The 24,959-nt window shown below is 38.9% G+C and overlaps 1 protein-coding gene across 3 annotated transcripts in view; it reads left to right on the top strand.

The window, feature by feature from the left end:
* cadm3 (cell adhesion molecule 3) overlaps nucleotides 1-24,959 on the top strand; it is a 171,632-nt gene that overhangs the window by 131,754 nt on the left and 14,919 nt on the right. The window contains exons 6-10 of one of the 3 annotated variants that reach the window (XM_088336594.1): nucleotides 10,657-10,827; nucleotides 12,435-12,525; nucleotides 18,272-18,444; nucleotides 20,688-20,993; nucleotides 21,227-21,247. In XM_088336594.1, coding sequence (XP_088192720.1) covers nucleotides 10,657-10,827; nucleotides 12,435-12,525; nucleotides 18,272-18,444; nucleotides 20,688-20,993; nucleotides 21,227-21,247 — 762 coding nt within the window. The remainder of the gene's footprint in view (nucleotides 1-10,656; nucleotides 10,828-12,434; nucleotides 12,526-18,271; nucleotides 18,445-20,687; nucleotides 20,994-21,226; nucleotides 21,248-24,959) is intronic. The other 2 variants (XM_088336601.1, XM_088336610.1) reach the window with 2 other exon arrangements.

The raw sequence follows: 24,959 nt of genomic DNA, 5'->3' as shown, positions 1-24,959 counted from the left end.
AAAGTAATGAGCAAAATGTAGAAAAAGGTTTGGTCTCATTTTTAAAGGCATGGATGCTAATATAGCGATAATACCGTTTGAAGAAGAATCTGCAACATTTTTTAATAGTTGGAAGTTCTCATAGTCATGAGCACTGTAAAGGATAAAAAGATTATGTTGTAGCATATTCAGAAGTTTGAGATGAAGTAAACGTTGATAACATCATGTTTAGAATGATTTCCCCTCTCAAGTTCTCTTCTTTTTATTTGTGTGATACACGATTTAGTAGTACCTTAACTCCTCTTAGAATAATGTGCTGAGTTGAGATCAGAAGTGAAACACGATGAAAATAGAGTGAGTCTGTCCCCGCACCTAAAACAATCAACAGAATCCACAAAGGGTTTAGCATTTCAATAAAATACTTTAAAACTATTTACAAACAAAAAAGTATGTTAAGAGTCTAACAGACAATAGGGTTGAAGGCAAAACAACAGAAGCAGATTGGTCAATGAGGACTTCTAACTAAACTGAAACTTAATGGCTCCCAATGTGATGTCACCTTATGTCCGAGAGGCTCCTTCTATATAAATACGGATAACAAACTAAGTAAATTCCAAATTAAGTTGTCCTAGGGTACTGAACAGAAAGCATAGTCATGATCACAACCAAGCAAAAGTCAGTGTACTCATTATTAAAATGGTACATGGTAAAACAGCAAAACGAGGTTAAATCTCACTATATGAGTGAAAAAGTCATAAGTGAGTGATCCAAATAAAAATAGAAACATTTCGTCATGGATTATTGGTGGCAGGCATAGGAATGAGTGCAACAATGCGCAAATCTTTTTGAAAACATGCAATGTTGCTGGTAAAGTGATGAGTTTGACGAAGCAACAGCATGTAGTATGTTCCTTAGAAAGGTTTCATAGGTGGTATACTTGGCCTGGAGAATGATGGGCGCAACAAGGCTGTACTTGCCTAAGACACACCACAGGAAATGGAGCCCCTACAATCCTAGTGGTTAAGGGATACAAACACAGACACATTCATCAGAGTGAAAAAGCAGCAAGAACACCAATATTATTCCAAAAAGTATGTGGCTGGCATAATTATGAGCACAATAGGGAACAATTTAGGTAGTTTACTGTTAAAAAAGAATTAGCTGACAGGCTACAATTGCATGCAATGTAGGATTTTTGGGGCACTGCAAATCAATTTGTTTATGTTCCTTGAGTCAAACAAATAACCCCTTATTTGCGGTGTTCAGGAGAATTCCTATTACAAGGGTGAACTAATTACACAAAAAGATGTTGTTTCTGTATTTAACTTTTGACATTAAAAGCACGACGATTTCATTCATGTCACTCAGAATGTCCAATGAAATACAATGTTTGTTTCCTCCGTGCCCAAAAAGTAAGTTTACAGGATGTGCTCGTACGTGGCTTGCCAGTAGTATGGACTCACGCTATACTGTATATCAGGGGTCCCCAACCTGGTTCTCATTGGCACTAGGTAGGCTATTAAGAGCACTTCAGTCGCCCGCAGACTGAGAGTTTTGATTTCTTCGAAAACAATATATTAGTGGCTGACCTTGCTTATTTTGACCCTTTTTCTATGAGTACAACCTGGTAATTACCTAATAATAACAGTATAACAACATACTAATAATACAAAAATACAAAAAAAGTAGCTTTCATGTTCAAAAGGGTTGCAAACCCCTGCTATATATGGATGAATACAAGTGTAGCGTCCACAATGTATATATTGCATTTTTGCTGTGAGGGCAGTTAATGAAACAGAAATGTCCTGGATAAAACAACCAATACACATAAGGCTTTTTTAGCAAATAATTTGTGTGTATTATTCTACTTTGTGCTACAAGTCTAAAAATCTTTGCAGCATAAAAATATCCTGGATTAGGTAAACTGCCCGTGTGCAGTTATGCACACCAGTGATTTGACTTTTTCCACCAGAGGGCTGCAACAGGTTTGAAACTGGGCACAGATGTCCAGATGTTTTGCTTTATTATTGTACTGTTCTCAGTGCAGGGATGCTGCTGGAAATGTGAATTTCCCTGCAGGGATGAATCAAGTATATTTGTATCTATCTATCTATCTATCTATCTATCTATCTATCTATCTATCTATCTATCTATCTATCTATCTATCTATCTATCTATCTATCTATCTATCTATCTATCTATCTATCTATCTATCTATCTATCTATCTATCTATCTATCTATCTATCTATCTATCTATCTATCTATCTATCTATCTATCTATCTATCTATCTATCTATCTATCAACACTCACCTGTCCTTGATTATCCTAACCCCATATAAGGAAACTTTTGACAGGACACATTATTGGGTCATTTTCATATTCACTATTATTGATACACCTGTGTGGAGTTTGCATGTTCTGCCCGTGTTTTCGAGGGTTTTCCTCTGGGTACTCCGGTTTCCTCCCACATTCTCAAAACATGCATGTCAGGTTAATTGGCCGGTCGAAATTGTCCCTAAGTGTGAATGTGCGAGTGAGTTATCCGTGTGCCCTGGGACTGGCTGGCAACCAGTCCAGGGTGTCCCCTGCCCACTGCCCGAAGATAGCTGGGATGGGCTCCAGCACCCCAGCGACCCTACTGAGAATAAGCGGTTCAGATAATGGATCGATGGATGGATGTTATTGATACTTCAGATTTGGTTTTTGTTTGCTGTTTCTGGTTTGGATATTTAGTTTGTTGTTTTGAGCCCACTTGTTTTTATTTGTTACTAATTGCTTGCATTTCCATTTTGGTCTTCGATCCAGGTTGTACTATGGTCAGATTTGATTTTGTTTGGAGATTTTGTCTGTGACAGTTTGTCTATGTTCCTGGTTTTGATAGTACATATTTGCTTATTTTGAGCACCCTTGCCTCCTTTTCTGCTTCCCCCGTATGGGTCTACCCCTGAGCAGAATATCCATACATGAGTAAAACAAAAAGGACAAGGCTGACCTAAACATTTTTAACGGGAACGTTTACTGTATATACTGTATATGGCTTAATTCCTTGGCTGCATATTAACATAGGCATTATGCCACATCCCATTTTTCGCAATGTTGATACCACTGATAATACAAACAATTCAATTCAATTAAACACCCCAAACAAAGATGTTACATGCCGGCTAAAATAATATTGTGAGTTATACTCTCAAATGATGATTATCATTCGTACTAAGAAACGTGATGGAAAAAAATGATATAACGTACATCCATAACATCTGACTTCAAATAGGATGCAAAAGGTATACAAAAAAATCTTATGTAACACTCATCTATCAAAATTTAAAAGAATGAATTAGGTTTAAATTTTCTAAATGACGTATCCCACCACCCATGTAATAAATCCTAAAATAAATAACTCGTCTTCAATCTCAAAGTCTGCTGTTGGCAATGTCGGAACAAAAGCATCTTAGAAGAGAAATAACAACACAAAGTAATTCGTTTCCAAATGTAAAGCTTCACACGTTTTGCCGTCAATATTCTCTTGGCTTCTCTTTTCACGCTTCACATCTCGCTGCTCTTTGACGGATCAAAGTATTCTTTTCCCAGCTGCTTGGTTTCAAAATATGTGTGTTGGGTTTTGGGAGAACGGCAGTTAGTGTTCAGAAAACGGCTTAAAATACTTCACATCCTTCATACTCAAAGTCATGAGAACGACTTTCTCTTGGCCGTGATGCAAAAACAAAACAAAACCATCTGGATTCCACGGTCAAATGCTTTGCTTCTGTTGACCTCATGTTGTAGATCAGCACCGCCTGATCTCTCCTCTAGAATATATTAAAAAATGAAATAAAAAAGAATATTTTGTAACTTTCTGAGACAAAACCAACATGCAGCTTTTTCCCCGCTGTGGGAAGGTTTTTTTTATTCGGAGGGTCGAGAGGCTTGTAATTATAAAAAGTAAAAATAAGCGCAGTGGTCTCAAACCACATAATTGTAGCACTTTTTTTTCTTTTCTCGCCATCCTAATCTGCTAACGTGACTAATTAAGCAAAAAGATGACTTCATAAATCAGACGTAATCCCTTTTGATGGCGAGGACTCTTTGGAGGATTTGATTATTTTAAACCAGCACAGTGTGTTGTCCCTTTCCCAAGTACAAGCATCCGCCTACTCGCCGTTCTTAATATGAGAGAACAGCAAAAATAGCTTGCCCCCAAAATATTCATCATCCATCCTGTAAAAGAGGTGAAATTGGGATTTTAGAGTGAAAGTTAACTTTAGTAACCTGTATTTTTTATAAAATGAATGTTAGTTCATCTTTGGTCCTCAATAGCCAATTCAAGTGAATGGCAGTTCATTCTGTTGATAAGAAACGGCAAAAAGGTCATTAAAAAACCCATGCTGGAAGTGGGGATTTTGTTTTGGTGTTGGTGGTTCGAAAATTAACTGTAGAAGATTGTTGTTGATTTGTTTTTTACATATACTGGAAGTCACAAGTGCCACTTGGTATTCGTTGATCTTAATTTAACACACCAAACACACACATGAAGCATTTTTTTTTTACTATAAAACTTCTATCCATCCATCAATTATCTGCACCGCTTTTCTAAAAATCCTTAAACCATTTTGCTGATACAGATACTTATTGTTCAAAATCAAAGTTCAGATTTAGAACCAAAACCAAAAAATGCTTTAAGTTGACTATTTTTAAAAGTTGATGTGATGATTTTAAATGTTCACAAATAATCCGTTGACATCAACTATAAAGTGAGAACGCAAGTATTTCTTCTTATTTTATGTAGTTGACCATATTATTATTATTATTATTATCATCATCATCATTATTATTATTTTCCTTGTTTTGGAATGTAAAAAAACATTTGTTTAGGAAAAAAACTTCCCCAAAAAACTCACACATATTAATACTTCTTTTTTAACTAGCTATGTCAAATGTAATTTCCTGTATATTTGGGAATAGAAGTTGCTCCGTTCTAACAGTCACACTACGCAAACATGATTGTAAGGTGGAATTAATTTACATAAATTGCCCCTGTGGGTGAGGTACCCCTTTCCCACAGGTGACCCTTTCTGTGCCAAGTTTAACACCAATGCCGCTCGATGTGTTCCTTATATACTGTATTCCATGCGTCTCCACCTTTCTTGAGGCCAGAGATGTTTTTTGTTACTAATTAGAGCACCCAGTTTGGTGTACATTTCTAAAGTGAGAACATATCATGTTATAACTATGTTGTGAGTATGTTATTACCAGGTTAATTGTTGCAAGTAGGGATAAATAGACTCAGTCAACCATTAAACATATTATTTTAATAGAAAATAACAATGACGCAGTACTGGTGAGCTATTTTCAGAACAGGTCGGCGGGCACCTCAGTTGTCCTTAAAGTTGGAGACCCCTGATATCTATACCATGATAACATTTGAAAGATAATTGGGCCATGTGATTAAACCATTTTTGCAAAAAATGCTTACGGTATGATTTTTTGACAAGGCACTGTGCAGTCTTAGGGCCCGGTCAAACAGCCATTTGCCTCTGTATGGAGGCTGAATCACGGCCAGAAATTTCTGCCTGTGAAGCGGACGCTGTTGGACGCTTTGAGATCGCCATACAGACGAGATACAGCAGTGCTTTACTCGCGGTCGGAAATTCACACGCGGTTGGCAGCGCGAAAAAGTTTTGCGCTGCTCAAAACTTTAGGGCCAGGTCACCCAGCCTTTCACGCGCGTATCGAGGCTGAATCACGGCCAGAAATTTCTGCCCGTGAAGCAGACGCTGTTGGACGCTTTGATATCGCCATATAGACGAGATACAGCAGTGCTTTACTCGTGGTCGGAAATTCACACGCGGTTGGCCGCGCGAAAAAGTTTTGCGCTGCTCAAAACTTTAGGGCCAGGTCACCCAGCCTTTCACGCGCGTATCGAGGCTGAATCACGGCCAGAAATTTCTGCCCGTGAAGCAGACGCTGTTGGACGCTTTGATATCGCCATATAGACGAGATACAGCAGTGCTTTACTCGCGGTCGGAAATTCACACGCGGTTGGCCGCGCGAAAAAGTTTTGCGCCGCTCAAAACTTTAGGGCCAGGTCACCCAGCCTTTCACGCGCGTATCGAGGCTGAATCACGGCCAGAAATTTCTGCCCGTGAAGCAGACGCTGTTGGACGCTTTGATATCGCCATATAGACGAGATACAGCAGTGCTTTACTCGTGGTCGGAAATTCACACGCGGTTGGCCGCGCGAAAAAGTTTTGCGCTGCTCAAAACTTTAGGGCCAGGTCACCCAGCCTTTCACAGGCGTATTGAGGCTGAATCACGGCCGGGGCGTGGTTACACGTGGGTAGGACGCGAAATCGCCTCCTAGAGGTAATCGTGGGTGGAGCACGGTCATAGCATGTTCTGCGCCTGTATCGCGGTGTTATTACGTGAAATTAGCGTGTTACGCGTGTGACGGTCAAACGCCTTTCTCCGTGTATGTACAGCGCGATTTGCCGAGCACACGTCAGTTGTGCTCGAGACGTCAAGGGGTGGACATGGATCCCCGTCACCGTAGTGACCTCGTCTTAATCCATTTTTATTTCTTGACATTTCTTTTCATTTCATAACAAGATAATAAAATAAAAATGAAAAACTATTACAATAATAACATATTGGCTTCTTCGGTGCCATAGCTTGAAATCTTGATCTTCACCGTATATAAATCACTTCCGAGAACTGTTATGCACTCTACCGTAAAGCTTATTATGCAGAAATAAGCTTTATGGTAGAGTGCGTAACAGTTTCAATACGAGCGATTTCAATAGAAAAAGGCAAAATAAACATGTTACCTGCTCAAAAGTGAAAATTCCCTAAAAGTGAGATAAAACGAGGTAAAAGTGGTTGTAGTAGCGAGGGGATGCAAATCTCGGCAAGGATGCATTTCTCGGCATAACACCGGCTCGGCAGCTTTTATACCCGTGGTCCACAAGCGGAAATGACGCGGAAATGACGCGATGAGGGAGCGGAACAGTCGCCGGCGTCTGTTTTGCGGGCATACCACCGATGAACAGCGGGTTGGCCACGGGCAAAAAAAATCACAAAATTTTACCCGCGATACAGACGCTAACGGCTGTGTGACCGGGCCCTTAGCCAAGGTCATTACTATATGTAAGTCTAGAGTGCCTTTTTATCGCAGCCTGTGACGTCTGTTAAGTAATAATAACTAATCCAAGGTGCAGTTAAACATACATAAATTGTCCCTGAGTATAGGTCACAAAAACAGCAAACCTTTTTATTTAGAAAGAAATAAAATAGTATAATTTATTTTTCCGGGCAGCACGGCAGTGCAGTGGTTGGCGCGTGTGTGGCACAGTTCTGAGGTCATGGGATCAAACCTTCCTGTGTGGAGTTTGCATGGTCTCCCCGTGCTTGCGTGGGTTTCCTCCCACCTTCTTAAAACATGCATGTCAGGTTAATCGGCCAGTCCAAATTGACCCTCAGTGTGAATGAGCGAGTGAGTTGTCTGTCTCTGTGTGTCCTGCCACTGACTGCCTACCAGTTCGGGGTGTCCGCTGCCAATTGCCCGAATATAGGTGGGATGGGCTCCAGCAACCCTGCAACCCTACAGAGGATAAGCGGTGCAGATAATGGATAGATGGATTTATTGTTTCGAAAATAGGGTGTATTCCTTGGGCCTGTAAAAATGAATTGTACAAATGGCTCCCGGGCTGTAGTTTAGGCACGTTTGTTGTGACAGACTGTGTGATGTTGAGGCGAAAAATGATCATTTTTATCAATGCAATGATATAATATTAACAATATTGCATGTGATTTATATAGCGCTTTTATATACTGTACTCATTCACTGAAACACTCTTACTTTAGTTGTGGTATACTACATACAGTATACAGTCGCTAGAACTGCCTCAGGGCAAACTGCCGCTGATGTTGCCGATGTTGTTTCAGTCGTGATGGTAAGAATTGTCGTGCTGCAGGAATGTACTCCGGTACTGCATACCATTTTTTTCTTTTACCTTCCACATAAACTGAATGCATTGGTAGTTTTGCCTAAGCCAAATTACGTACTTACTGTGTCATATGATATATTTCCTGTAGTAAGTTCATGTAATTGAGTGACGCTGACCATTGAAGGGTTTGAATTTTGTTTCGTGTGGACGTTAAATCTCTCCCCATTACATTTATTAATACCTCATCAGTGTTCTGAACATCAGGACCCAGGACATTTGTTACCTTGGAAACTTGAAGTTTAATAGCAATCGTGACTAGAGTTACCAAAGTGGTGGAAAAGACATTTCAAGTTCTGAAGAGGCCATTATAATCAGAGTTTAGCCATTTCCAGATGTCCTTCTAAATCAACCCTCTGTTATACATTTTGAAAGCACTTTTTCCCCAGCCAAGAGTTGGATGATATTTTCTATCCTAAAAATATGTATTGAGCGACTGCCTTGAACTTTCCTACACTAGTGGTTGAGAGGAGTTAGGTAAGCATTATTTTTTTATGTTAGCTGTACAAGAAAAATATTCATATTTTACCACAATATATAGATGGCACTGAATCTTAATTGTATTTATTTGCACAATTAACATGCAGTGTTTTGATCCTGAAAATGCATTCATTTTACTTTTAATTTGAGATAAATTGACTGATTTCCTGACTTTTTATTTTTTTCCTTTTGTTTTTTCCAAATCCTCGGTTACAATACCGTTTATCTAAATACTCGGTTACAAACAATTCAAAAACAACAACTTTAAGACACAATTGAGAAAACAGACGGAAAATAAGGCTGAAAAATCCAGAGTTTATCTTAATCCTGTCCCCTTGACAGTCTAAACCAGGGTTGTTGTTGTTTCAGAAAGCGTGCCAGATTGGTAAACTGAAAATGTGCGAGGGCCGACTGTTCAGCCTGGCCTTCTTTGAACAGTCTTTAATAAATTCACCCTCTGTGAAAGGTTTGCAGTGCTTGGGGATCAGCGTCATGACTTTGTTGCTCGCCTTTTTAACATTTTCATTTGATGCGTAGGGTCTTGTGAAACAGCACTGCTGTGCCGTACCAAATTCTTAGGAACGGATATTATACGTAAAAAGGAATTATATATTTTTATTATTGTGAAGAACTTGATTACATTTAATATATATAAACTTGACTGTTCAACCACTGTTACATTAAATTTGAATCACATTGGCTAAAATAGTTAAGGTTTTATTCTATTTTGGAGCGTGCTTTTGTTTTCTTCTACTTAAGATTTGAAATTGTTTGCCGTGGTCATTTTTATTCAACACCTGAATGACAACTACTCACGAGTACATTTGGGAAGTGATGTTTTTTAGTGCCTTAGTGTTGAAAAGAGTCTCAACTAGTCTGTGAAATTCAGGTTTCCAATCTACGGTTATGCCCAGCCACTTGTCGGAATTGCATTGTTTTAGCTCTCAGCAGTTTTGGGTAGATGATAAGGTTAAGGACTTGAATTTGGTTTGTCACATCAATTGTGTGCTATTACAATGCCAACAGGCCATAAGTCAAACAGTTTTAACACTTAGTATATGGTGTAAACAGAGTGTGTTTCACCATCATTAGAACAAAAATGTTCATGGAATGAAACCCAAAAGACTCTGTTAACATTATTGATTCTCGCCGGGTGGCAGAAAATCCTTATCTCTGCCTCTTCTGTTCTGTTTTAACCAGGTATTGGACTCAAAGGCCTCCAAATAAAAGGAGCTCACTGTGTATTTTAATAATTAACACCACCAGTTAACCAATGGTTTTTGGATGTCAACTTTAATAATACAAGCTACCCAAATGCCATTTTTAACCTATCTTACCCTTGAACAAGATAGCCCTTGCCGTCCTTGCTAATTATTTTGTGAGGACTTGTTGACCGTATCCCTACGATCAATAAAGTCATCGCTAGTGAACAAAACATTTCCAATCGATGGGATGTGACAAGTGGCTACACCAGTAGTTTAATCGAAAGCGAAGTCCACTTCATCCTGCCTGGTGACATTTAGTCACAATGTTAATTATTTGACTGCATGGTGCTTGCCTTTGTTCTTTTTACTTGTCCATACCTAAAATTAACAACTAGTTGTTGTATTTCGGACTCATTTATTTGTTTGCCAAATATGTCAGCACTTAAAAGGAGGGGCGATATGGCCGGTGTGTGAAGCCATTGTTAGGTGAGCTGGCTATGAGGCGTGTCGTGATGGATTGGGGAACAAAACACCCAGGGGTGTGCGACGTTGCTGCGCACCAAACACATTTTTCATTTAATGGGAACAAATGCCCGCTGCCGTTGTGCCGCAGCGGCACAAAAAGTAGAACATTCTAATTAGTTGACACTAGTGCTGTATGGCGTTTGTGGTCCAAGGGAGGTGAACAAAATGAAATTTGAGGTATTAAAAAGTAATGTAATTGTCGTGTTTTTAAAATGCCATTTGAGAACCATTCCTCCTTCCTTTAATTTTGCAACCCATTAGATTTGCAGTCAAGTCAGTTTAAGGTACATTTATTTGAACCCTTAAGAGTTTCAAAGGGCTGCACAGGCCACAATTACAACATCCCCTGATTTGCAACCTGCATGAGGGAAAGGAAAAACTCAAATCAGAAGATTCAGAAACTTTGACATGAGGTAATCCAAATACACCCCATTTACTGCCCCTGACCCCTGATTCTGGTTGCAGGGAGGCCGGATGTGGTGGAATCGGTGCCAGACGAGCCCACCTACAATGTGAGCAGCGAGTTGACCCTTGAGGTGGGCCGCGCGGACGACAACCAGTTGGTCACCTGCGCCGTGGACCACCCTTCGCTTGCGCCGGGAGACAAGAGGAGCGAGCAGGCGCTCCAAGTTTTGTGTAGGTATCTTTTTCCACTGGCAGGTCATTTTGGTCATTTTAGGTCTTGTTTTTCCTAAAGAAGCATAGTGTCATGTTTGCCCACTAGATGTCAGTGTATTGTGTAGTAAAACTGAAAAAAGTGTTACAAATCACAAAGAAAAATACAAACTTCATAGACCCAAAGTGACCAAACCGCTGTTTATTATTAAAATCCGTTATTTGTGAATGAATGTTTTTTTATTTACCTCTAGGAGGCAATAAATAATACGCAATGTCCCCTTCATTTACTATTTTTCCTTATTTTGCTACATGTTTTATTATTTTTGTAGTAAAATAAATCTCCTAAAATATATATTTAAATCATTTTTATTAAAAATAAGAACAATTATACTTAAATAACAATTATATTTTACCTAAACAATAAAATGAATAGTACAGTGGAATTATTAAAATGACAAAAGTGTTGGTCATTTCAAAAATTATGTTTCTATTAAAACTGGTGAAATTATAAGTTAAAAAAATATATATATATTGTACAGCGAGTCCTTGCTTTATGTTCCAAAAAGAAACAATTGCATGCAATCTGTTATGTAGGTCTCTTAATTGTATTTAGCAATTATTATACATACATTTAACTCTCGTAATATACATCAAAACCTAGGAACTAACTCTTTTTACAGGTTCAATCATTCATTTAAAATAAAAGTAATGTTTACTGTACCTGTAATTTTTCTATAGCCCCACCTAATCTTTTAGGAACTTTTTAAACAGGGGGTCAGTAACAAACGGTTCTGAAGCCACATATAGGTTGGCACGGTTGATGAATGGTTAGCGTGTCCGCCGCACAGTTCTAAGGTCATGAGATCGAATCTCCTGTACATGCATGCGAGGTTCATTGGCTGGTCCAAATTGTCCCTAGGTGTGAATGAGCGAGTGAGTTGTGTGTCCATGTGTGCGTTGCGACTGGCCGGCAACCTGCCCAATGCCTGAAGATAGCTGATGGGCTCCAGCACCTCCATGACCCGACTGAAGATAAGCGGTGCAGATGACGGATGTATGTGTGTATATATATATATATATATATATATATATATATATATATATATATATATATATATATATATATATATATATATATATATATATATATATATATATATATATATATATATATATATATATATATATATATATATATATATATATATATATATATTCCTTTTTTTAGTATTCCAACCTCAACTTTAGACAATCAGAATGCAGAACACTAGGTATGATGGAAATTGGTATAGCATATAGATAACTGTACATTAAGGTATATTTCTAAATGTCAGATACCCCTTCAAGTGCTTTCATGTCCCAGGGGTCCTAGTACCACCATTTGAGAACCACTACCTTCGTGTGTTTGATTTCATCTAACAACGCTGCCACCCTGTGGTCCCTCCCAAGTGTTGCTTTTTGTCTTTGTGGCGGGGCCGCTTATGTCATAGTGGGAGGCAGCTGGCAGCTGCGAGTAGATGGCGATACGGTTGAACGAGAGAATCTCTGTGGTGCTCACGCCTGCACCCATTTCAGTCCCGCAGTTACATAAGATTTTTGGTGTGTGTGTGTGTTTCCTTTTACAGATTCCCCGAACGTTCAGCTAGTGCCCGAGAGCGATCTACCTCGCGAGGGGGAGAAGTTCCACCTCGAGTGTTTGGGCAACAGCAACCCAGAGTAAGACAGCATGTACACATACACACTCGCACGCACGTTCACTAATCATAAATGATTAAAGCAACTGTCTAGACACAAAATGAGGTTGCCTACTCTTCTACCTCCTACAGTTATGTTGTTTCATGTTGCGGGCAGAACTATCAATTCACCAAAAATCAAATAACCATTACCATACTCACCAGCGCTACGGATATATGCGTTAGATCAATGGCCTGGAACCTTTTCTGTACCACGGACAAGTTTAATGTCTAACGATAATCTCAAGGCCAATCCCAATAATTACATGAGTAAAAATAACAATAACAATACAAAAGAAAATAATAATAATAGTAAGCGTACATCCTCTGCATTTTCAACAGACCACTAAAGAGGTAGTTGACACAGGAAAAGGCTTTAGCTTTTATCTCAACATCACTATTTTTATTCACAGTACCACATTGCACAATTTTGTTTTGGCTGCACTTTTTCCCAAAAGGCTCCATTACAATGTTGTACAATGTGACACCATGAGCAAAGATAAATGCAATGCCTTTTCCTATGTCATCTACACTTATAATGGCCCAGTGGTTAGGATTTGGCATTCTCACCCCACAATTGCATCTGATGCGGAGCATAAATTCTGCTTTGATTAATCATTGCTCTTATATAGTAATCAGCAATTATTCACACACACACAGATATATATATAAATACACACACACAGATATATATATATACACACACACACACAGATATATATATATATATATATATATATATATATATATATATATATATATATATATATATATATATGTGTGTGTGTGCAAGCCTTGCGTATGACACACACACCCAAAATCTGAGTTTTTTGGGGGGTAGTATTAGTAAAAAATAAGGCTACTGTGTTCTTTCTGCACGGCTGGCTACCAAACAACCCAGGTCTTGCAGAGTCTACGGCCAAGTAGTTGCCGACCACTGCGTTGGACTACCGCCTTTTCCCTTAAAAATGCCTACAGTTTCAAAAAAAGTTTCTACCATTTTTTTCTTTCAAATTTGAATTATTAGAAAAAAGTATTTACTCGAGACGATCGCATTATATTTTTGTTTTTGGTAAAAGTTTGCCACTTCCGGTTTTAAACAAGCACATGGTTTTGTTTTTTTTTTGTTTTGTTTTTTTTATATTCAGGAGACGGATCATGTTTTGTGCATAATAATAGAATGCTTGATAACATCTACCACTTTTTAATGTCAAAAGGTAGGCATGTATGCAATACTATGAGGTACTCAGAAAATTTGGTGTCACATGTGGTGTCTGTGTTATTTTCGTAATTATTGCTGATTACATTTATATTTTGAAACCACCTCTTTTATATAAGTCATCTACAGTACATCAGTACTGTATTTTGAAATACTGTTCTGCAAGAAAGTTGCCAGATCTTTGCAAACAAAAGCATGCCATTACTCAATGGCGTCGCTTTCTTTTATAATCAATTCCACCGGTAGATAGTTTTTGCTAATATTAAGTATTAATTATCCCGAAAAAACAGAAAAATATATTAATACTTGAAAAAGAAGCTAGAAGAATATACCAAAAACCAAACTTACAGCAAGGTTATTAACTTACTAGCCTGTATTATCTTCTTAGCCTAAATTTGAAAAAATGTCAATACAGGCAACATGGTCGTTTAAGCTTAAAACAAAAACACTCTTAACTGGTGCCGTGTAATAATTAATGAACATTTTCAAAGGAGGTTGTACCTCGAGATTTTTTATGAGAAAAAGTATTTGTTGGTTTGATAACACTGATCATTATGATGAACGAGCAATGAACCCAGTGTGATAATGAGATAAAACCTAATGCCTTTTCATTGGTCATCCCCATGCCGAGTGGTCGAGTGATTACAGTGGATTTATGCTTATCATAGTTATTATTTTTATTATTTTTATTATTATTATTACTAATGTTACTATTGGGGCAAGCCACAAGAATATTATCAGACATTAGGTCGGTCCATGGTAAGAAAAGGTTGAGGACTACTGATTTAAGTAATGTCCTTATTTCACAACCAATGATACAGAAACGGAGCTGTCTGTATGGATCTGTCTTAAGTGGGTTCAACAAATGTTAACAACAAGGATCCATGGGTAACATCTATTACATTATGTGATCACCAGAAAAAAAATTGAATAGCCTGCCTGTGGGCAGATAAACGTATTACAGATAAACCATTTGGAAAACTCACACAAACACCAGCGCACATCTCAAGTCAAATGCAATCTGGATCTCCTTGTGGCCTTTCTGAATTATAGATGAAGCTTCTCACCACCCGCATTCATCGATCTGCGCTCTCTCTTCTTGACTGGCTCACCTGCCGCCAATTTGTGCCAGCATTTCCATCTTGTCACACATCTCCAACATCCCCCGTCCCACTCACGGCTTCCCTGTAATGATCTCCACTCGCACTTATTCCATCATAGCACAATTTGATTGACAGATGCATCAGATAGTAACCAGGGGGAAGGTGAGACAATGGGTGAAGGGCAGAGCTCTGAAATAAATAGGTGTACTCAAGGTGCTGGGTGTTAGAAGGGGGATTTGAACAAATAATTATTTTACACAGTGGTACCTCTTCATACGAGCACCTCTAAACCTGAGAATGTCAGTATTTGAAAGTAAATCTAGTCCACAGCATTCCCAGAGGCTCCCTGTGGTAGTTCACTTTGATCATCCTGGCATGATCCAATGATAATGTAGGCTGATTAAAAAGGTTCAGACCTAAAATTGTAGTTTAGAACCCCATGTTTAACTTCATAGGTGCATCATTTCTTATTAAGAAATGTCAGTCTGTGAGGTAGGAACAAAACTAGGTTTCTGAGTATTTGATAAAATATCTATATATGCATACGTATATCTTTAATTGCATGACCTATTCAGGTGTAAGTGGGTGGGTAATTGTTGTCAGAGTTGGTCATTACAAAAATTATAATAATCAACCATTACTTGAAAATAAACACGAGTCGCATAAACATTGAATTGCCCAGAGAAGTAACAAGGAAGAGTTTCTCCTGATGGCCGTAAAAGGCGATGAGCTGATGTTGTGGGCCCCTCTACCCCCTTTCCCATCCCCGGTTCACGGACTCGCAGTGACAGATCGTGTGCAATTAAGCAAACAATTTAGTCGGCATTTAGCGTCCGTAAGTGGCTGTTATGAAACATTATGCTCAAAAGTCAATGTGCATTTTATGGTCCCGGCAGCGGCCCGCTAAAAGCTCGGATGTTGCAGAGGCTTCAAAGTTTATCCACGCAACTGGGCATATCTGGTTTTCGCCAATTTAAATTGTTATAGCGTTGGATATACTGCAAAAATATTTTGATAAATTAAAATCTGAATTTGATAATGATTCTTTAAAAAAAAGAGATGACTTTTCAGGAATTGTATCTATTTTCTGCATTGGGTGTAATCAAAATAATGTAATTTCCTATCAACATTAGGAAATAATGAAAGGACTAGCAGTAGCAGCTATTGGCTGTGTCCACAATAATAGAATTTGCAGTTAAGTTTAGGATTTTAATTTATTCAGCATTTACAACTAATGGCTAAAGCAAAGCTGGTTACTGTTCGATGCTATTCGCCAAAGCAGCTAGTGATGGCGTTAGGGTCTTCTAGAATGGAATAGGCCTCTGGGATGACCTACTGATCTGTTAATGGTTTTTAGACTACAATTCTCCCTAAAGTCAAGGTGCTTCTTTTGAGGTGTCCTTAAAAGTTGGATACTTTCTCTGTTAACAATGTGTTAGTTATGCCCAACTGTGTTCAAAGAGCCCCAATGCTTTTCCCCCCACCGCACTTATCTGCTTTTACCTTACTTTTACCAAAACAGTTCAAAGCAGAACACATAAGGTAGGAGGAACGGATGGGGCCAGGGCTGACTTTATACCTGTCCCAACATTTTTTTGTTTTTGTTTTTTGTAAGTGTAGCAGCTCCGTGCACATACATCAACAGTAGCTTGACAGAAGGTGTAATGATGACTCAAGCCAGGAGATGGAGGCTGTGAGTAAAAAAGTGCTAAATTCCATATAGCTCCTTTAAGTCAGCCACAATCAATTATTGCCCTCACTTAACTCAGATGATTATAAAAGTAATAGGATAGGTGAATGTTTGGATTGGTAAGTAGGTTTTGTCAATAATTGGTCGGTTTGGCAGTTAGTAAGGGAATTTCACTAGTGTTAAATAGTCCCTGAAGTAGGTCAGTCACAGATAAACTGTTTGACGAAAATCAACCAAGAGGCTCATTTTGACTAACACGACTATATTTACAACTGCGTATCCATATAGATATGTTAATGATGTATACTAGTTTGGTTCGATAGTCTGGTATTCCATGTTGAGCACCTTACTGAAAAAAGGTAATCAGTTACCGTTACTTTTTACTTTATTTAAAAAGTAATTCCAGAATACTGGCATCCAAAAGTATCATGTTGCTCTGGAAGTGACTTTGTAGCTCCAAAGTACCGAATACACGCACATTGAGGCCGACCACCTAAAACTGCTTAATACAGCTTCATAATAAAAGAAATAGAAGAAAGTGTGAAAACCAAACTGTGGAAACAGTGAACTTTTTATATTTCTTATGTAATCTTGAGAAAAGAAACTAGAAAACAGCTAGAAAAACAACACTTAGCACTCCATATCCATTTTGTGTTTAGGCGTCAAACCGCTCTGAGATTTCCTCCTCCATTGCTAAGTACTGTCCAGGATGTTTTCCTTTTTTTACCAGGCATGGTGTACTACAAAAAATATTCTACAAATTAAAATAACAACATTAATAGCACTTTCACCTTACATTTTGTGCTTGCGTTTGCCCCATTGATTTCCAGTTAACGTGTTGTTCCTCTTTAAGCAACACGCTGCCTACCATTTGCTACTTGTTCATTCAAGGTGAACCCCTGTTTTCATTCCCTTTTTTATTTTATAGTTGTAAATACAGGTTAGATGTGTGAATATATATATATATATATATATATATATATATATATATATATATATATATATATATATATATATATGTTAGGGAGAATACCAGGAAGGAGAAATTCTTGTACTCTGTGCTTTGAGACAGTGCAATCATAACTAAATCCAGTTGTACTTTGTAGCACCATATAAACATGCTATCTCCACTTTGACGACGTGATTAGCGATGTGATGCTAATCCTTAACCAGAGGGGAACAGGTACCGATCAGATGGTGTAATTTATAAACTGTTTTCAATAAGTAGCGGAGAAGCGCACAAAAATGTAACGGCGTTTGAGCAAGGAATTTTCATAGATTCCATGTTTGAATACTGACAAAAGTAATTGCGTTCGAGGAACGCGTTTACTTTGTTACTGGTGGAAATAGTTGAGGGTGATATATGACAAAACTTGTGTGTGCTTTAATTTTCAGGTCCCATTTTTTTCCAGATTTCCCAGCATCCCTGATAGCTGTCATTGTAATTACCACAGAGCGCCTTGAGGAGCTTCTCATTTGCATAATTGATTCTTTGATCAAGAAACACCGCCGGCATGGCTTTTGTCGCCCGATGGATTGTTGGAGATTCCGATTATTTTTTTCCGCCCCTTCTTTCATCTGCCCATCATGCCATCCCTCCTTCATCCTGTCTTTCATCCATTTGTTTAACGGCTGTCCTGTCTTATTGCCCCTTCGCTCTCTCATTTTTACGCTTTCTGTAAACTTTTTTCACTCTCTCACTTTTTGTATTTTCCAGACCATCGTCCTACATTTGGGAGAAGAAAGACGGAGAGCTCCCCCCGCTGGCCAAAAGCGAGGGTACATTCCTGCGCTTTGAGGCCCTCAACAAGTCGGACAATGGCGTATACTTGTGTTTCGCCGACAACGGTATCGGCAGCAGCGTGGGCGAGTACACGCTGTTGGTGCAAGGTGAGGTTTCGGGGACAGTTGGGGATTCTGTTCAGCAAGATGTAGGTAACAATAAAGCTAGGTAAGGGGTCGGCAACCTGGGCCTCTAGAGCCGGATATGGATCTTTAGCGCTACCTAGTGTCCCCCTGAGACTTTTTCAAAAATGTTTGCAAATGGAAAAAGATAAGGGAGGGAAATCATTTTTTTTGTGTGTTAATATTGTTTCTGTAGAAACACAAATGTGACACAAGCCTTCCTAATGGTTTCAATTGTTGTAAAAATAAGTACAAATATGACATTTATTTTCTATTAAGAAATAATTGCATTATAGCCTGTGATACATAAGCAGCAGAATACCAGTGAAAGATGAGGAAAAAGTGCAATCGCATTACTCTGTAAAAATTAAGGGAGCGCAAAACAAAAGACTATTGATTCTTCAAACTTTACTACTGTTGGAATTTTTGTTGCAATCTGTGAGATATTAAAACTGATCACAGATGGCAACTCCAATAATAGTCATTCATTGACATATCAGAACACCTCTGTGCAGAGTAAGTTCAAGAACAAAACTGAGCGAAGACAGACAATCAAAGACACAGCTTTCTGTTGAGATTTTAGATGGACACACACAGAAGAAGCAGGAAACTCACAGTACTCGAAAAAATGATTGGATTTATTCACAAAAATGTTCAATAAAACTAACAGTCAAAAATAACAATAAAACTGTCTGGATCATTAAACAATAAAACAAACCTCAGAAAGCAGGATGAACTGCAAAAATCTGATAGTGATAAAAAAATGAAAATTACCCATTGCTGAATGCTGTCCCCAAATGTCCTTATGAAGGTTAAGGCTAATTAGGGTGGGGTGATTGGACATACCTGTCCCAAGTACAAACTATTGAGGCGCCCTCTGGTGGACAGAGGCGTCCCAGACCCTAACACTTTCCCCACTAAGACAGTCAGGAAAGGGCTATTAGAAAGACATGCAAATCACCAATCAGCAAATCAATGACATTAATTCAGACCCAGCAGAGGATGCTGCTTTGTAATTACCCATGCACTGAATTGTTTGATATTTGCACAGAAATTAAATAGTAATAATTTGATTTTAGAAATGTTCCCTTTTCAAAAGATTTATTCTTTTGTACAGTAATTGCATGGTTTGTTTTATCTGTATTTACCCAGATAAGGGGTACGTTATGCACCTTCCATCTTGATGGTTGAATCCTCAAAATAGCAATAACATTCAAGTCAAGTCATATTTATCTGTATAGCCCTTAATCACGAAGAGTCTCAAAGGGCTGCACTGACCATAGATTATTGCAAACCACGGACTATCATTACACCCTCCCCTGATCCAAAACCTACATGAGGGCAAGGAACAACTCAAAAACCTCAACATGAGGAAAATGAAGTAACCCTGAGAAAAAGGACCGCACATGAGGATGACCAGGCTGCAATGGATGTTTCAATAACAAATAATACACAGATATTGTCAACAAAAAATATAGGTTATTCATATGCTATAGAATAGAAGTTTGTTTTAAGCCTAGATTTAAACAGTTCCACTGAGGTTGCAGATCGAATCACAGGGGGAAGAGCATTCCACAGCACCGGGCCCGAATGGAGAACGCTCTCGAACCTGCGGGACTCTTCTTGGCTCTTGGGATCACTAGTAGACCAGCATTAAAAATCGGATTTATTTATTACATTTCTTGAATGTTATATAAGCAGTTAAGCACACTATAAATCATCAATGTTGTAAAGAAGTTAAACCTCATTGCATCTTACAACTGAGGAGCCACTTGGTGTGTCATTCTTCACAAAATGCACTGCAAGGAAAAATTAACATGTAATGATGACAGCTCATTATTATTTTGTGACCAACTTAATCATTCTTATAATTGGCTATTATTGCTTATACAAAGCTAATGTACAGTATATGTTTGTTATTAGACTTATACAAGGCTTTCCATTTATGCTCCAGACATGTTTGTTTTTTTATGGTCCCACATGGCTTTTTTTCAAAATGTTGGGTTGCCAACCCCTTAGCTAGGTGGTTGCATAATGTACATAGGAAGTTTTTTCTGTTCTTAATCATTCAATTTTGTTTCGTTTTTTTTCCTCTTATCCATCCGCGTTGCCTTCGCTTTACTTCCAAACACTTTGCCTCGCGCTTCGCTCCCCGTTCTCTCCTCGCTCGTACGGGCCGCCCCCTTTCTCTATAATTGCACATTGTCCTCACCCCCCACCCGTCAAAGATCCCGCCGACCCCACGGACTCCACCATCTCACCTTCAACTCCCACGCCCACGTTCTCCACGGTGGTGACCGATCCCGCTTTTGCTCACTCCGAGCTTTCCTCTACCGGGTCCTTTTCCGAAACGTCGCCCACCACGACGTTGCCCACCGCAACATCGCCTACTGCCGCCTCTACCGCGCTTTCCAACGAGCTTTTCCCAGACATGACCGTCAGCCCCATTTCCTCTGCAGAAGTTCCAACTTTTTCCCCTTCCCTACTAACCCCCTCAGTTTCCGACGAGCTGAACGGACATGGCGCGACCACAGGTAAAAAGAACAAAAACAAGAATAAAAATCCACAAGTGCAAACCCCCTGCCCACAATGACAAATACATACTGTTAGTCAACTTGTCACCATGGAGACAAGGACTTAGTATGCAAGTCCAGATTTCACTGTTTTTTTTCTATGTCTTTGTTTCCCCTTCACCACCTGAACACAAAACCACAACATACCCACATGCATCACAATCATCCCATCGTTTCCTCATCCAATCACCAAGCTGCTGCAGAAAATATCGCAGGTACAACACCCACCTGTTAGTCACCTTTATGTCACCTGGGTGCTTGTGCAAGGCACAATCCGATCAAGTGCAAGAGTTGTATCAAAAATTGTCGGCTTATGTTTAGTTAAGTATGTTGAGTGGTAGTCAGTATAGGTATTGTAAAGGTCTGTGGTAATAACGGTAAGCCTCCACTTGAGATAATTGGTTGTTGGTCATTTCTGTAGGGTAGAAGTAGTAAGAAAGGTATACACAGTATGTTGCATTTTGTTGTTATATATGGTTTTATTTAGCTGATAGATTAGTTAGGATAGTTTGGCAGTTTATTGATGATAGCATAGGAAGAATAGAATACCCAAAGAAACTCTTGATATATTAATCTTCTTTAGTATATTTATATAAAATATGTATTGTATATCATTTTTTAAAATAAATATAAAGTAGGGAGATTTTATGATTAGTTATCACTAATGTAATTACCATAGAATTCGGACTATAAGCCGCACCTGACTATAAGCCATATATAAGCCAAGCTATATTTACAAATAAAACCGGAACACAGAAATAGTTTTGACAATAGATGCTACCTTAACACTTTAACGTTCTGACGGCTCACCGGTGGTATTAACAAATACATGTTTGTGCTATGTCACCAGTCACTGAAATATGTTAAGCCACATATTATTGGAAAGCTTTAACTCTTGGGACCATTTCAAAATATACTCATCACGATCTGTCTGAAACGAGAAACCTGGTATAACTCACCCAAAAGTCTTGGAATATTCCGCTAATGGCCGTCTTGAACTTATTAAAATGTCCATGAAAATAGCTTTGTTACATCAAAGACAATCCATAGAATTCAACCGTGTAGAATATTTACTCCAAAACACACGATAAGGCTGACAGATAAATAGGAATGCTCCTTAAACATTTCTGCTTAATTGGATGTTCTTGTAATCCGTTATTCCCAAAATTATTCCCAATATGGTAGTTAGCCCTCCCCTTTCGATTTACAGTGGGACCTCGCTACTTCGCGGTTCCACGTTCGCGGGTTTAGAGCTTCGTGGGTCTAAAAAATAATAATAATACACTAAAATAATAATTTAAAAAAATAAAAAAATTTAAGCATTTTTGAAGGGGCGTGGCTACTTCGCAGATTTTCACTTTTCGCGGGTGGTTTTGGTCCCCATTAACCGCGATAACCGAGGGATTACTGTACACCTTTACCATGATGAGGGTCCTTTCATGCTGGTTTTATTCATACACATAGCGCGAAGTTTCATTCACGTGCGTCTTCCTCGACACATATATTCCATATGTCCCACTCTTAACCTTACTACTCGGGCTCCCCTGGCGGTCGTTAGAAAAAGGCATAAATTAGCCGCATCAGTGCATTAGCCGCAGGGTTGAAGGCTTGGGGAAAAACCTTATTGTCCAAATTTTACGGTAGGTTGGTGGGGGGGCAATGAAAAATCTATATGTAGGTAAGTAAATGCTATTTTTAATTGAAACGATGAAAGGGAAAAAGTCCTATTGTGAGGTATCTGTTTCGGAGGTTAGTTGTTTGTTCAACAAGCTCAGAGAGTGTTACTGTAGAATGGCGGTGGAATAAGACTGATCGATATTTAGGATCTTGGCTAACCCTGCCCATTGTCTTACAGTATGTTCCCTACTGCCACTTAGAGAATATGAGTGGAACCACATCCTCGTGCACTCGCTAGTTATTCAGGGTTTGGCCTTCAGTGGAGATTTAGCTCGGAATACGACTCTTGCATCGATCTCATTCGATTGTGCTCTTTCGTGGCCTGTGAGTTGATGTGCGCTTTTATGTTATTGTGCATTTCATTTTTTGCCTCCATTAGTCGTGTTTTTTCTGTGTGTATTTTTTGTGTGGTTGTGTGTGCGTGTGTCGATGGCTTTTTCTGTGGTTGTGTATTTCTGTCCGTACACACACACTCTTAGAATGAGTAATGAATGTTTCATGGCGTCTCGCGTATATGCGACACACGTCCTACCAACACATGACCCTTTGAGTGCTACTGGTCAATTACACTGTGTCCACTGTGTGTGTATACGTGTGCGCGCAGCAACACTGACAAGTGGGATTAATGGCCTCATTGGCAGTCTCGCCTCGTCAGCGCACCCTATCACCTCTCTGCACAAGTGTGCCTTTAGTGTTTGAGCGTGAGTAGGGAAGGACTCGGGTAAAAATACTTTCAACATCACTTGTTTGAATAATTCAACACAGGGATTTGTTGTAGGTCTTAAGTGTTGCAAATAATCTTTTTTAATTTGCATTAGTTTTGAGTATTGAGTCCAGAGTACTTGCCAATGTCAAGTCCTATTCCTATCGTTTTTTCTAATGCATATAAAGTTAGGCCTGGAAATGTATTTGGACAGACACACCGTTTTCTCAAGTTGGGCCCTACATGCAACCACATTGGATTTGAATTGAAATATCTTGACCAGAATTTAAGTGCAAAATGTAATGTTTAATTCAGATAGTTGAACAACAACATCTGACTAAAAAACAAGGAACAATTATTTTTCCAAAAGCACCACATTTTTTGAGGGCTAAAAAGTAATTGGACAATCAAGGTTTGTGTCAATATTTTGTTGTATACCCTTTAAAGCAATCACTGCCTGAAGTCTGGAATCCATGGAGAACACCAAGGTTGGTTTTCCTCCTCCTTGATGCTTTGCCTGGAGCGGTTGCTTGTTTGTGGGTCTTTCCACCTTAAGCCTCGTCCAGAGCAAATGAAATGCTCGGTTGGGAAGGATCTGGAGATTGTAAAAGATTCCACTTATTTGCCCTAATAAACTCCTGGGTTGGTTTTGCTGTACGTTTTGGGTCATTGGCCATCCGCATTGAAAAGCGCTGTCCAATAAATTCTTCAGCGTTTGGCTGAATCTGAGCAAAAGTATATACCTGTATACCTCAAAATTGATCCGTCTACTTTTATATGCTGTCATCAATTGACAAGTGACACAGTGCCTTTGGAAGCCATACATGCCCATGCCTTCCCATTGCCTCTCAGGTATAATGTGGTGTGCACTTTGAATCATGTGCTGTTCCCTTTTTTCTCGAAACTGTCTTCCTCCCATCATTCTGGTACACGTTTAGCTTGGTTAAATCTGCCCATAGAACACCTTTTGAGAACTTTTAAAGTCTGGCCTGACTTTTTTGGGGTCTGATGAATGGCTCACACCTAGTGGTAAAGCCTCAGAATTTACTTTCATTCGGTCTTCTCCATATTTTAGACAGAAGACTGATGCAACCAGTTCCTGGAGAGTGTTCGTAACTTCAGTATATGTTGAAAATTGATTTTTCTTTACCACGGAGATTATTTTACAATCATTTGTCGCCAATGCCGGAGTGGCTAATCGGGAAGGATGGGAGATTTCCTGAAGGGCAGGCTCATGTGAAGGTTGCTGTTGGGCTGGCTGAATAATAAAAAATATTTGAACATGTATCTGTCACTCGCACTAACTGACCTTACTTCAAAAGAAGGAAAAGGGCATGTCAAAATAAGATAAAGAGGGAAGATGCTAGAAAAAAAGAAGAAGAAAAGAGCTTGGGAAGAAAAAAAATGGGAAAAAAGCAGGTCCTCTCACAATACAAGCTCCTCTCAGATGCCTACCAAGTCATTGGGCTTGCATATATATACTGTTGAGCATTTCCTGTCCTCAGGTTACATGTGAGTGGAGATTCTCTACTTCTAAATGTGTGAAA

Source organism: Urocampus carinirostris, chromosome 1, assembly GCF_059441175.1.
Source record: "Urocampus carinirostris isolate Australia breed hairy pipefish chromosome 1, RoL_Ucar_1.0, whole genome shotgun sequence".
NCBI lineage: Eukaryota > Metazoa > Chordata > Actinopteri > Syngnathiformes > Syngnathidae > Urocampus > Urocampus carinirostris.
This window is presented reverse-complemented; position numbering and strand designations above follow the sequence as displayed.